The sequence below is a fragment of the Colossoma macropomum genome, unplaced genomic scaffold (assembly GCF_904425465.1).
Source record: "Colossoma macropomum unplaced genomic scaffold, Colossoma_macropomum, whole genome shotgun sequence".
NCBI classification, from domain to species: Eukaryota; Metazoa; Chordata; class Actinopteri; order Characiformes; family Serrasalmidae; genus Colossoma; species Colossoma macropomum.
The window spans coordinates 16094490-16109305 of NW_023494785.1; the positions used below are offsets into that span (position 1 = coordinate 16094490).

Below are 14816 nucleotides of genomic sequence, written 5' to 3' on the forward strand. Positions count from 1 at the left end.
TTGTATCCTTTCTATTTGGTTTGTTTTTCTTCATGCTGCAAATTATACATGTAGGTGTCCATTGATTGGTCAGATGTTTGGTGGGGTTATAAATGCTGTTACTTTTAACGTGTTTACCCTTAGATAGACCTCTTGCATATCAGTGGATAAAGTACAGATCTTTCCCTCTCACATGTTCTTGATATAAATATATTATTCCACCCATTATGCTCCATTAAAAAAATAGAAGCACATAACATCTGCAGGTATCACAATCAAAGCAATGAAAATAAACATTACTTGATCTCTGCTTCTTTAAAATCAATTAGTTTAATAATGCATCTCTTTAAATTTCACCAGTCAGGGTGCTGATACACTGCCTGTATACGTTCAGCGGTCCATGTAGGCAAAATCAAATGCATTTCTTCACTATTATTTTATTGTTCATCTGTCGTTATAACATGATAACCATGTTTTTTTTTGATAAACTTTTTTGTTTTGTGCGCGCCTGAGTAGAGGTGGACTGTTCCCACCTGTCGAAACGAACTAAACTAAAGAAGAAATTTGATTGGTCTGCACAAAAGAAGGCAAGTGCCCTCAGAATCATCACCTGTTCAACCAATATGGCAACACAAGCTGAACTGGTGAATTTAAACAGAGTACAGTAAAAGTAACAAAAAGATGTATCCATGCATCCAAACCTAACCCTTAACATGATAATAAAGTGTTGAAAATCAGTGTCTGTATCGATCAAAAATTCTTCATAAAGATCTTGCTCTGTTTTTTTTTTGGCTATTGGATTAAACATTGGAGTCTTTAGCTAAAGTAATATATAAGTCAAGGAAAAATTGGCCATAAATATAGTAATATAAGAGCGTGTATGAGTGTGAGTGTGCAGGCATGCAGGTGTGATCATTGCTAAGGCTGTTATGTCACTCAGTGTGTGTGAGTTGTGCTAAAAGAAAGCAACCCTGTCCATCTGTGCTAAAAGCCAATCTTCCATGTGCAAATAATCCATCAGGAGTAATGTCCCGATATATTGCCTTGACAGAATCTGTGTGTGTGTGAGAGAGAGAGTGTGTGGGTGACAGTGTTAGTGTGTGTTAACGCTCACTCTCACACAGGAGGCTGTAATTCATGAAATAAACAGAAGCAGACATGCAAATTTTCAATTTATAGCCGTGTGATCATTGTTTGACTGCATCGCTAAACGCTCACCTCTCTGCTGAATGTGAATGAGGGCGGATCATATGAATATTGATAGCGCCCATATTCATGTTGACTGAGACTCTGATCCCATTCGAACTCTGCTGGAGAGTTAGCATCTCTGTCCATCTAATCACTCTGCCCCAACCTCCAACCTAGCATTAATATGAAATAGAAAAAGACTCATCCACACCAGTTAACCATTGGTCTGTTTACTTAAAGAGCAGCTCCCTGATGTCCACCTCACTGCTCAGTTGGCCCACAAAGTAAACAAGCCTTAGAATTAGCATTTCAACTCAGTCTGCACTCAGCACAAATACTCAGCCACTCATTAATAATGGAATTCGGCTCAAAAATGCCCTCCAACATGGGCAGCAGGACCTTTTTTTATTGCTTTTCTCTTTTTTTTCGGCCCTTGTCATTTTTTCCACTGCTCTGAAAATGAGTTTTTGATGCGTCCCTGTTGGCCTTGTGTCATGGTTGACAGAGGGCAGCAGTATCCCAGCAGCCTTTGCTGTTAATTGTGTTAAGTCACCTGTGAAAGACTGTGGAGTGAGAGTCAATGAGCCAGGGTCCCTCCGGCCAAAGGTGTCTCAGTCCCTCCCTCTGCCCCCCTCCAAGCTACTTCTTTGCTATCTCTAAGCTGTGGCTGATAATAGCAGTTAGCCCAACTTTTGTCTTTATGCAGCTTTACCAGGCCAGGACCAAGGACACTGCTCCCCATCTGAATGTCCCGCTATAGATACAAGAAGTTCTTCTGATGGCATTCTAACCTTCAGTTTTCTCAGTATGAGAAAAGATGTAGAATTCGATGACGTTAATATAAATACCAGATTACATGTCCTAAAGTTTGGAGTTAATTTTAGACAAAGGGTGCAGGAAGGAAGTGTGCAGGTGTTGCAGCATTGTCGGCCAGAGCTGATGATCTTGCTGTAAAAAAGGATATCTGTCCATGTCTACTTTTCAGTGTTCTTCATGGAAAGGTAAAGGTTTGAGTCAGAAGCAGAAGTGGAGTTGCTGGGGTTATTTCTAACCCAGGGAAAATGAGTATGTTTTGTAAACTGGAGATTTGGGGTTCTGAGACTGAGCCTCCACTAACCTGGGTGTGCAGGCAACTTAAATTTGATTAGCCGAGAGTAGTCGAGGCCGCTTGGAGTGTTAATGAGCGGATATGCTCCTGCACTCTCTTTCATCTCTCTCTCTCATTCACTGAGGCACAACCACCTAATTAAACATTATTATTATTATAGATACAACTTTTGATCATCTTCTGTACCACTCCCAGCCTGAGTATCAGGCTTTTATAATGGCCGTTAATGTTAAATTACATACATGAGACAGTCCTGACACTTTTGTTGCAACAATCCACTTATCAAGAAGTTCATCTTTTCACAAGTGTTGGTTCACTGTGCTTTAAGAATATCTATAATATTATTTATTGATTACAAATGGGTGAGAATATAGGTACTCTGCAAAATCCTTTGTTCTACACTGCATCTGGGCATTTAAGAACATGGTGTTGCTTTCAGTCTCTAGCAGCCTGTTTGACTCTTTTATTTTACTCTCTTTCAGGTGGAAGTAAGTCCACTGTGGGTCATGCTGTGGGCCTGAGTGCTGTAGCTGGCGCTGAAATGCGGTTGGTTTTGGGGTTGCGGCCCCTCCTGGCCCTGACCCTCGCCCTCACCAGCCTATCACACCTGTCCGATGCTGCCACACCTTTCCCCCAAGACCTGGAGCCAATCAGCATCGTTGGGAGTGAGTGTGAGTATGATGCTTAGAAGTTCACGGATAAGATTCTGTGTTTATATCGAGGCAATTTAGTTTAGTTCAAGATATTAAGTGCAGGAAGTCTTACCAAGTCTGAGTTATTACACATGTTGGACTGTATTAGACTTTTTGTCAGATCTTTTGATCTTTTTACTTTTTTGCTTTGTCATTGCTGCTTATGACTCTCCATATCAAAAGAAAAAAAAAGATGAATTGGATGATGTATCCCACCCAGAGTAAATTAGAAAATATATGTAAAAGCATCTCTCACACTTAAAAGCACCCAGCCTGCGAAACAATCAGCACTTGGCAGATAGGAACGCTGTTCACATGCCAAATGCATAAACAGCCAGCGGCTCCATAGCCAATCCAGACACAACACTCACATCAACATATCAATAATGGAGTGAGCAAGACCGTACTTAGCTACAAAGGAGCACTCACGTTCAGTTAGATGGGTTCAATGCTTTTATGGTTATGTAAGCCGTTGCACTTATCTAATTCAATGAAATCCGAGAGTTAAATTAATTTTATGGTGTCACAGACTTCATAGGTGATCGAGGTATGAATGATCCTACTCAAACTCCCATTAAGTGCTATAAAAAATATACACAAGATTGTTTAGGATGAGGACATCACAGGAAATGAAAGGTCCATGTGGTTCCACACAACACATTTGCTGTCTGTTTTGAGCAAGAAAGTGTATAGAGCTTCCCCCGGTTGAAATTACAGATCCATTATTACTACACGAGGTGAGAGGAAGACTGGCCCTGCTGCTAATGGATCCATAAGAGATATAGAAGCACTGGGCCATTGGTAGAGGTAGTCGGGGCTAATAGAGCTCTTCAAGGAGACCAGCAGACATGTAATGAGGTCCATTTATCAGCCTTTTTCTACCTGTGTGTGTGTGCGTGCATGCATGTGTGCACGAACGTGTGCTGCACAAACGCAGGAAGGCTATTACTTATGCTAATTCCCTGACCCTGTGCCAGGAGAGTGCTTGAGGTGTGCACTAATTTAAAGGACAGGTTAAAGGTAAAGGACTATTTCACACCATTCAAAACCTCGCAAAAAGAGAGCGCTGATGAAGAGTTCGCCTGCAGAGGGTGTCAAGCTTGATGTAAAGCCAAACCCCTGTAGTCTTAGCAAAAAGCCAAGAGTTAAATGTTATATAGCTCCTTGCTAAAGGAGAAAAAACTGAGAATATTTCTTTGCAAGAGAACATTTGGGAAGGTGCCTCAACCAGCCTTGAAGTACATCCAAAACCTAAAAACTTCATGCTGAAACAATTGGCACACTCACACTCGGTAGTACTAATGGATCAGACTTTATTTACATTGAAACCATACTGATGTTTCGGTGTTCTCTGATCAAGACCGCAGTAGGGGTAAAACAGCAATATATTTTTTATGTAAATAAAGGCTGATACACTTTTGGCAGTGTGGGTGGGTGAAATTCGGTGTTAATTCATGGTAAAACAACAGTAGTTCTGCAAAGTGGCATACCATAATGACATCTTGACAGTTAAACCATGATTACTTACTGTTTTTTTTCCTCTATAATATGAATAGGCCCTATTCTGTAGAATGCAGAGGCTGAATATTTTAGAACTTCTAAACATTGTATATGGTCTAATGCTGTGCTCAGTTTCTTTAAGTATAAGAAATTTGGCTAATCAAAAAGTTTTGTAGAACTTGTCGCAGAGTAAGTGAACTCTGAAGGGTGAAAAGGTGAGTTAACCCCTTAAGCACCTTTCTAAGTCCACATCCTAAGTCTTATTTTTCAGAAACTGTATGGGAAAAATAAAACAAAATGATTGAGTTATATTACAGTGTGAAATGGAAATCCTTTAAGAGGCTGAATCTGTTTCTGTCTCTGCTTTTTGACCAAAGCTGGAGCTATCCAGAAGTGAGTAAAAGTACATATCCTGTATGAATGCTGCTACGTCAGCACATCCACCATATTTGTCTGCCCTGAGATCAGCCCTTCTGCCCTTTCTCTGTATTTCTTGCTCCCACGTTCTTCAGGCTCTTCATTTCTGGCCAGTGTGATGGTGAATTCATTGAAGCTATGAAGATGCTCCCTCTTGTCCGGCTTACGCAAACAGCCAGGGTCCCGTGGCACTGTAGGCTGCTGCCCTCACGGTCATGGGATCCAACTCCTGATTTTCTAAAATAAAGCTTTAAGTCTTCACCACTGCAGTGGGGGCCTAGATAACCGCAGTTTCAATCTAAACACACGCAGTCCAGGGACAAAGTGCATGATTGATTTCTTTGGGCTTTTGTGCTGTATGTCTTCATACAGAAGTGTGAGAATAATGGCTGTACTGTGATCAGTGGTGAGCACGCTGAGATCAGATGATGTTTACTGTGTAAACTTCTGAGAGGAGAAACAAGTTCCTGCTGCCGCTAAACTCTTAGATGTTGCCTTTCACAGCCTGTCACTCTGCGCCGTGCTCAGATCAGTTAAAAAGAGTCTAATTCTCTGCTCGCGACAGCTGTAGTATTTCTGCTATTGGAGTTTGCCACAAGATAATTTATACCAGTCATAGCAATGCGCAACAGACATTTATGAGAACCACATCTCATAGCAAGGTCAATACAACCATCAGTAGTCATTTTCACACATAACAGCGATTGAGTATAATCTTACCTTTACTTGACCTTTGCAGCAAAAGAGCACAGACCTAAGTGTTGCTCTAATAATAAACATTGTGTTTTGGGACCATTTGTGATAAATTGCATGGGAAAAAAAAGCCAGATGCTGAAAAGGCCTCTCCGGCTCACCTCACCTGCTAGCTAAATGAAGCCATCACTTTGTGCTGACAGATTGGATATACAGACTGAATTTACTCTGCCATGAAGGGCCAGCAGTGCTCTTAGACCTCGCCATTAAATAATGAAAAAAGGATATCCTGAATGAGGAATCCTTTTTCTTTGAGCCGAGCTTTCTCAAGAGGATTAGTTTTAATAAAGCCATGCTGAGGAGAATAAGTGTTAATATCTTCTATACACTGACATCTTGTGTAATTAGTTTTGGCAGATATGAATGAAACCTGTTTGTTTCTTCTAAACAAATCTGGATGTGGGTAGTGTTGGATAGTATTGCTTACTCCTAACAGCAACAGCTGTTGTTGCTGGTTTCTTAATATCTCTCTCTCTCTCTCTCTCTCTCTATCTCTCTTTTCCCCATTCTCTGTTTACAGACTCCTATCTGTACCCTGGTTTCCAGGGCAACATGTCGGATAATGACACGGCGAGGCTTGGTCTGGACTTCCAGAGGATGCTGCGTATAAACCACATGCTCTACATCGCTGCCAGGTGAGTCTGTCACCTCCAATACCACCAGCCTTCGGACCTTGACGCACCAAGCTGATGTCGAAAAAAACGAATGTCAACCAAGGCCCGCTGACAATCGTTTCCCATCACGTCACCAGTGCCTCACGTCTTCTGTGAAAAGTTGCACTTCAAAACCCCACAAAGACTACAGCTGGCAGCCATATGTGCTGTGCTTGCGTGAAAGGATATAACTTTCCATACTAGGGGATAGCAGAAGTTTATAAATGAAAAAAAAGAAAAAAGGAAGAGCCAGTATTGCAGAATAAACCGACCAACGCGCGAGATAGCTTACAGGCTTCTCCAGTAAACTTCAGAGTTAGACTTTAAGTTGAAGTACATCTTAATGATTTGCTCAAGGTAAATGGCAGTATTTAAGCTGGAGCTGCCATAAGTAGTGTTGAATTGTTATGTGGAAAAATGAGCACTCACCACGGCTACCTTGGTGCTAACATAAATTCCGTAAGGGAGCTACCAGAAGCTACCATTAACATAACAGAAGTAATTGGACAGACTTCTGAAGGGAAGGCTCTTTTCCTTGATTATGTGACAGAAATGAAAAACAACATGAAATGACTGGAATGCTCCATGTTTTATGTTGGTACAGCTGTCTTAGTATGTTATCAACCTGAGCGACTTCTTAGCTCTTGTGTGTCCTTGTTTGTTTATAACAATTAAAAATATTTTCTTGCTGGGATATTAACAGTGGGAACTTTCAGTGTCTTCTAGTCCATCAGACAAGGCTTATTTTTTTGTGTAATATAATCATCGTTCATGTTGTATTTAAATTCTGCAAGTGTTGCAGTAAAACTCCTTTTTTCTTTGTGGTGTCTAAGTGAATATAGGTACAGCCGAGCAGGCTCTCCTGTTGGTTAGGACTTTAGGAGCTGAACTGAAAGCCTAATATGTGAGATTAATGATAACATAAATAGGAACTGACAATGGAATCAACCCATCACATTTTCATTTATAGTGGGTAGCAAAGGTGGGAACAAATCACTAAAGTGCAAAAAACAAGAAAGTCTCAAGTCAAGTCCCAAGTAAAAAAAAAAAACATCACTCTAGTCCTTCTGAAAGTTCTAGATATGCCACTGACTGTGAGTACAAGTAGCAGCCTAACCAGTGCATTTCAGTGAGATGTTAGAAATGTAAATCAATGGCAGCTTTATGCCAGGACTTTTTACTGAAAGACTTATTGTAAAAAACTGCTACAAGGTAAAATATATGTTGATATGTCTGCTACAAACTGCAAAAAAAACAAAAAAAACATGGAACGTCTTTTACAAGCTTCAGATGTCTTTAATCTACCGTGTGTTGAATCCAAATGTGTTTAATGCAGAAAAAAGCGTGTTCATTCTAGAAAAAAGCGCTAATGTACTGCTAAAATCCCATAGGAGTTCTGCCAGGAATTAGCATTATTGCAGAGGTGGTTTTGAGTTTTGACATTTGTGGTCCAACCTCAAGGGCTAAATAATCATGGTTCACATCTGGATGTTAGAATACTGTTTGTTTTAAAAATGTGTCTTCAAATAGCATAAATGTTTAAAATGTCTATCCGTATTGATCAAACATTGCTATTTGCATGTATATTGAAAATTACATACTCTATGTGGGCCCTTCTGGTGCAGTAATTGGCTACACTACCAGCCTAAGATGCCAATTCAGCATTCTCAGTTGACCAGTCAGCCACTGACAAGAGCCAACTAGTGTCAACAGGTGCAGACGCACCCCAGAAACTACAGCTGACCACAGAAGTTCAGTGAAAACTGGACTGCTGCCAACAATCAGCTTGGTGTGTCAGAGCCCTTAGCCTGTGTGGATGCTAGTTCTAGGCCTGTTGCACGTGCAACAGAATAAGACTGCTGGTTTGGGATTTTTTTTTAACCCCCTAATCTGCAGAGTTGTAGTTACTAACATTAAGGCATTATTATTCAGTTATTCTATGAGACTAATATGCAAGTTATGTCGTTATCAGAGTGAGGAAATGAAGTGTGAACGTACATATTAAACCTCGCACTTTAAGGGGTTAATTTAAAACCTGGGGTCTTGTAAAGAGGAGGAGATGATCCTATATTAGCTTTCAGTCTCAGCACAACGTAATTTGAGCAGTACATGTGGCACAGCGGAGCTTCTGGAAGTGTAGTGATGAAGTGGGTGAGATTTGTTCGTTTGGGCCAAAGAGTGATGAACCACACATTCAAGGCTTAGTTCTCTCTCTCACACATAGCTGTCCCCGGTGAGGACTGTATGATTGAGGCTAATCAGTCTCATTCAAACTGAGGTGACTGATAGAGGACCTCGCTGTAAGTCCCTGATTTTTATTGTGTTTTGTGTGTTGCAGGGATCATGTCTTTGCCGTCAATCTCAGCACTTCGATCGAGGAAATCGTACCCCAGCAGGTAAGCCTCTCTCTCTCTCTCTCTCTCTCTCTCTCTCTCTCTCTCTCTCTCTCTCTGTCTCTCTCTGTCTCTCTCTCTCTCTCTCTCTCTCTCTCTCTCTCTCTCTCTCTGTGTCTCTCGCTGTTTTTTTTTTTTTCTTTAACCGTCTGATATAATGGTGGGTTTTTAACTGTGCGGAGTGGTCTGGAGCAGTGTGAAATGAATAGCGCTAATGCTCCCCATCAGCGACCCTCTCAGCATCCTGACTACGGCTCAGAGCACTTAGCTGATCCCAGCTTAGAGCAGCCCGTCCCTGGCCCTTCCCTCCTGCCATATCCCATCCCATTTCTCTGCTTTTTCAGAACATTAAGGGACTCTAAGGTAGGAGTGCATTTACTCTGAAAGTACAGAGGAGCCAGCGTAGGCTCCTGTCCTGCATTTTAATGATAATGCTGAGCCAGTTACTGTGTTTCTGCTTCTGAAAGACTGGGCACAGTCTCTGCTTTTATTATTATTTTTTTTTCTGGCATCATGTGAGTTGTGTCTCTACAACAGCAATTTCTGCATTAAGAGGGAAATCATCCAATTAGTGCGATTTAATGTACCCCTGGTTGGAAGCTCAGTGAATCAGCTAGAAGAATCACATTTGTCAGAGGTAATTTGACTTATGAAACCAGGGGAAGGGGGACCATATTAAAATGAGTTTACTTTGATCTGCCTGTTAGATATGGATAAAGCTGTTCAAAAAGCTCATGCTCTGCTACGCAAGAGAGTTGCACTGTAATATCATCACAAAATTTGAGCAATTCATAGGATTACATGAGAATGATTAATTGAGGTTGCATTGAACAAATGGCTAACATTTGTTGTCTTTCTTGCCTGAAGGAACAGAGATGATAAACATTTTCTCTCTCTCTCTCTCTCTCTCTCCCTCTCTCTGTCAGGCTGTTTCTGTCTCTCTCTCTTATTCTCTCTAAGTTTTATGTCTCTCCCTGTAGAATCTGAGTGTTATGACAGTTGGAATATGGTAACTGGAAAGGATATTTGTGGTTTAGAGAGCACGTTTTTCAGTGCTGTGTGTGTGTGTGTGTGTGTGTGTGTGTGTGTGTGTGTGTGTGTGTGTGTGTGTGTGTGTGCGTGTATTTGTGTGTGTGTGCATGTGTGTGCTCTCCTGTGTCGATTGAATCGGTGTTCCTGCCAAGAGGGCAGGCAAAGAGACAGGAGCAAATCACTCAAACTCTTTATCCTAATGCCATTAACCAGTACCTCTCCACACCATACACACCACAAGCTTGATGACCTGATGGATCTCTCTTTTCCCTGTCTGTTCCTCCTGTTATATTCTCTCTCTCTCTCTCTCTCTCTCTCTCTCTCTCTCTCATTGTGTGGTACTGAGCTGTTTATTTTCTGAAGACTTTATTGCAATAAATAAGATTGTCTCCGTTGCAGCTGTTATGAGTAGTTTCTGACTGAAGAGGAGATTGTCGCTGATGCATTCTTCCATTTTTTTTCTTTTTCTTTTTTTTTTTCAGAAACTGACGTGGAAAACGAAAGATGTGGAGAAATGCACAGTGAGGGGCAAGAACAGCGTGAGTGTGCAACCATTTCTTTCTATAGGATCTCTCTCTCTCTCTCTCTCTCTCTCTCTCTCTCTCTCTCTCTCTCTCTCTATCTCTCTATCTATCTCTGTCTGTCTCTCTTTCTCTGTCTGTCTCTATCTCTCTCTCTCTTTGTTTGCTTTCCCTCTAGAATATGAGGTGCTACAGCAGTGCAGATTGCTTGTTAGCATGAGCACTGCAGGTATTTGCTACAGAGACACAGTCACTCTCAGTTCTTGAATGATGGTGGTGCTCATGTAGATCTATGAGGGAGGGTGTCCACAGAGTTCAGCATAGTGATTATGGTAAAACACAGCGTGTGTATTTCTCTAAAAGCGTCTTGATTTTCACAGGATGAGTGCTACAACTACATCAAAGTACTGGTTCCTCGCAACGACGAAACACTGTTTGCATGCGGAACCAACGCATTTAACCCCACCTGCCGCAACTACAAGGTAGAGTGTTTGTTTTGTCGTACACATTTGTCTGGTCACAAACTCACTCTTCATTGACTTTGCCACCATCTGTCAGTCGTATAAGATACTCTAACAGCTCTAACAGAAGCAGAAGTACACACACACAAACACACACACACACACACACACATACAAACCTCACTTTTACAAATGAGTTAAGATGAGTGGTCTTATCATTGGGACATTGAAGTTGGCATTACTGCAGGTTACTAGAAGTTTGCATTGCCATGGATTAATAGATGTTTGCATTACTGCTGGTTAATAGTTGTTTGTGTTACTACAGGTTAAAAAAAAGTTTGCACTACTTTGGGTTACTAGAAGTTTGCATTACCATGGATGAATAGAAATTGGCATTACTGCGAGTAAATGGAAGTTTGCATTACTGCACCCCCGCTACCAATGTAACTGATAGAAGTTTGCATTACTGCGGGTAGAAGTTGACGTTACTTTGGGTTAATAGAAAGTTACTGCAGTTTTTACTTCATTTTGATCTCGAGTTCTCACTATGCTATTACACTGTCTCCAGGCAGCACCACTGAATACGTTTAAACTTTTCCACCACCCAAGTGAAATTTTTGCCTTAGCCTGACAGGGATTGGTCCATGCCAGTGGCATGGAATCACTCCTCCTTGAGGTCTGTAATAATGTCTGTGCTGCCCAAAAGTGCAATTCTTGCTTATTCAGCTGTATTGCTGCACAGCCTTTTTCTACAAGGACTTGGCAATGCTGTGGGTTAGTAGAAGTTGGGGTTACTGTGGGTTAATAGACAGTGTTACAGTGGGTTAGTAGAAGTTGGAATTTGGTGTTACTGTGGGTTAATAGAAGTTGGTGTTACTGTAAGTTAATAGAAGTTGATGTTACTATGGGTTAACAAGTTGGTGTTACTGTGGGTTAACAGAAGTTGGTGTTACTGTGGGTTAATAGAAGTTGGTGTTACTTTGGTTAATAGAAGTTGGTGTTACTGTGGGTTAATAGAAGTTGGTGTTACTGTGGGTAAGTAGACATTGGTGTTACTGTGGGCTAATAGAAGTTGGTGTTACTGTGGGTAAGTAGACGTTGGTGTTACTGTGGGTTGATAGAAGTTGGTGTTACTGTGGGTTAATAGAAGTTGGTGTTACTGTGGGTTAATAGAAGTTGGTGTTACTGTAAGTTAATATGAATTTGTGTTACTGTGGGTAAGTAGAAGTTGGTGTTACTGTGGGTTGATAGAAGTTGGGGTTACTGTAAGTTAATATGAATTTGTGTTACTGTGGGTAAGTAGAAGTTGGTGTTACTGTGGGTTAATAGAAGTTGGTGTTACTGTAAGTTAATAAAAGTTAGTGTTACTGGGGGTTAAAAGAACTCTGTATTATTGAGGGTTAGTAGAAGTTGTCATTGCTGCAGTCAGCCTGAGTGTTCATAGTGGACATGAATGAGCTGAGTGTTTGCATAAGTGTTGAAAGAGGACTAGGGCTGTCTCAAGCACCTCAGTGCCAGTAAGTACGAGCAGAGAGGAGATCTTTGCATGATCCTGACTTGCACAGCATGCCAAGAGCAGAAAATGGGGATGATATAAAAATCGTAACTGCTGTCTAGAAACACAGACATGTTTTGCTCCTCCAGACTGTGTTTGAGTTTTTCAGATACACACACACACACTTTACTCTTTTGTTGAGTTTAAGTGCTGTACAGGTTTACGTCATGGTTGCCCTGTGAATCATGGTTTGCTTTTTGAAATATAAACTTTAAGACCGCAAATTTAATATTATACAGCGTAGTCCAAAAATACTTGGATGGTGACGCAGTTGAACGGTGATGCAAATTTGTTGTTTTGGCTCTGTACTCCAGCACATTAGATTTGAAATGAGGCAATGACTGAGGCAACAGTGCTTGGGCCCAAGTCTTATTGACACACTTTACCAGAGAGATGGAACGAGGAAACTGTGGCGAAAAATTGAGCCACTCATGGTAGTATGGGCATGCATGGCCAGCGGAACACTTATTTCTTTTAATGATACGACTCCACAGCAGTGGAAGTGCACTGAAAAATCTTCCAAATACTGTTCCAGATACATCAAACTCACCTTGCAGCAGGACAATGACAGTGTGGAGGAATTTTTAAAGGCCCAAAAGTAGAATGTTTTTGCCTGCAAATTAATTCTCTCACCTAAAGTAATCTGAGCATGCATTTTACTTCACTTACTTAAGACAAGGCTGACCTCAGTGAAATCATATAGGCACTGCTGTGAGATCAGCCACTGATGTGATTTCCAGGGGATGGAGGGTTACAACCCCTCTAATAATTAAGTTTTATTAATAATTGTTTATCAGTAAATAAAATGATGAGGTAGCTGGTGCTATTCCTTTAAAATTTAGTAGCTTTAAATCTAGCTGACCTGGTCGGCTGTAATGTTTTACCTCAATTCTCCTGTTCACAGAGCAATCACAGGAGGCATGAGTGGCAAGACAGTAGGTTTTATTTAGAGGGCACAGTGTTGTGTCTGAAACCTAGAGTGTGTTACCTAGAAACACATTGCCAGTATTTGTCAATAATTGTGCTGTTTACCCTCGTTTCATTTCTGTTATGCAACATTCATGTCACAAATATAGAGTTGAATAACTCTTTAAAAATGTGATATGCAGATGATCATGAGCTTTTATGCTGTTCTGAGTAGTAAAAAAAATGAAATATCCGGATTTTTTTAGTAACTAATGCATTTGTCTCTCGGTTTTTGCAACGTGTCACTATCAAACCCAGAAATATCTAAAAATTATCTAAAAAAAAAACAAAAGTTTATCTCTTTCTTTGAGCCAGGTGAATGAATCCAGCTTACCTCTGAAAGAATAACTTCAGATTAATTGCTTTTCATGTCCATTTATACATCTAGATTTGTTTATTTATTAATTGATCTATACAGTAGATGTCTTAGGTAAAGGTAAGGCTACTCAGTAGAGAGACGTTGTAGTCTATTCAGTGCAAAATATCCTGTCACTAGGAAACAGAACTTGCTCAAGCTCAAGGTGTCTAGCCCAACACATTTCACTCACTGTGTGCGCGCGTGTGTTAAAAGAGGTCATTGGGGAGTCAGCTAACTCTCTTTCTTTCCACTGCAGACTCTCTGAGGAGTCTGATTTATATTTCTTACCCTGAGGATCTCCCCTCCTTTCTCTCTCTCTCTCTCTCTCTCTCTCTCTCTCTCTCTCTCTCTCTCTCTTTCTCTCTCTGTCTCTCTGTCTCTCTCTCTCTCTCTCTCTCTCTCTGTCTCTCTGTCTCTCTCTTTATCGTGCTATGGAAAACCTAGGCCTGCAAGCTCCTGCAGAGGGGTGAGATTAGTCAGTGAGAGTAAATCATATCTCTCGGTGCATGGGCACTGTCCCCTCCTGCACTGTGTGTTTTCTGTGGAAAGAGAATCCTCCCCGGAGTCTCTCAGCAGGCGGAGAGTCTTTTGGGGAGAGGTGATGAAGAGGTAAAGCAGAGGTTAGGATATAGTTGAAAAAAGATTATACTAAGGTCAAGAAGTGATTGCGGTAATCTGGGAAATTGCATAGGGAAGGTTACGCTGTGATTAGAGGGAGGTTTCAGTAAGTCTGAGAGAGGCTGTGGTATAGTTGTGACATGGTTATAGGCTGGCTTTAAAGGGGTCTTGGGAAGGTTAAGACAAGATAATAAAGATACAGAGCTGTTAGAGAGGTTAGGAAGAAGTCCAAAAGGGAGACAGAGACCAGAGAACCGGAGCAGATTTAATCCTCAGAAGTCTAGAGTTTTTGTTTTTTTATATCAAGTTTGCATTACACAATTATTTAAATGTATTGTTAGAATAAAATTATTAATTTTATAGTTATGTAGTGAATTACAGTGACATTCTGGAGTGACAAGTTTGAGACTGCACTTATGGCTTTGTTCCATTTGATTCAGTGTCTGAAAAATACAAAAACATGGCAACAAAAAAACGGATATTTTTTCCAAGGCACAACAGTAACTTCTAATCAAACTCAAATCATAACAAAGTTCACTACCTTTCAAAAGTTTGGAATCTGCCAGACACTGCCGTAAACAGTGGATTTTCAAACGCGATTTATCATTTAATAGATGTTCAT

General features: G+C 40.8%; 1 protein-coding gene across 2 annotated transcripts in view; it reads left to right on the forward strand.

The window, feature by feature from the left end:
* Nucleotides 1-14816, forward strand: part of sema6e (sema domain, transmembrane domain (TM), and cytoplasmic domain, (semaphorin) 6E) — a 156642-nt gene that overhangs the window by 98968 nt on the left and 42858 nt on the right. For both annotated transcript variants that reach the window (XM_036584396.1, XM_036584404.1), the window contains exons 4-8: nt 2758-2946; nt 6158-6272; nt 8629-8686; nt 10198-10254; nt 10617-10718. In XM_036584396.1, the coding sequence (XP_036440289.1) occupies nt 2817-2946; nt 6158-6272; nt 8629-8686; nt 10198-10254; nt 10617-10718 (462 nt within the window). In that variant the 5' untranslated portion in view covers nt 2758-2816. The remainder of the gene's footprint in view (nt 1-2757; nt 2947-6157; nt 6273-8628; nt 8687-10197; nt 10255-10616; nt 10719-14816) is intronic.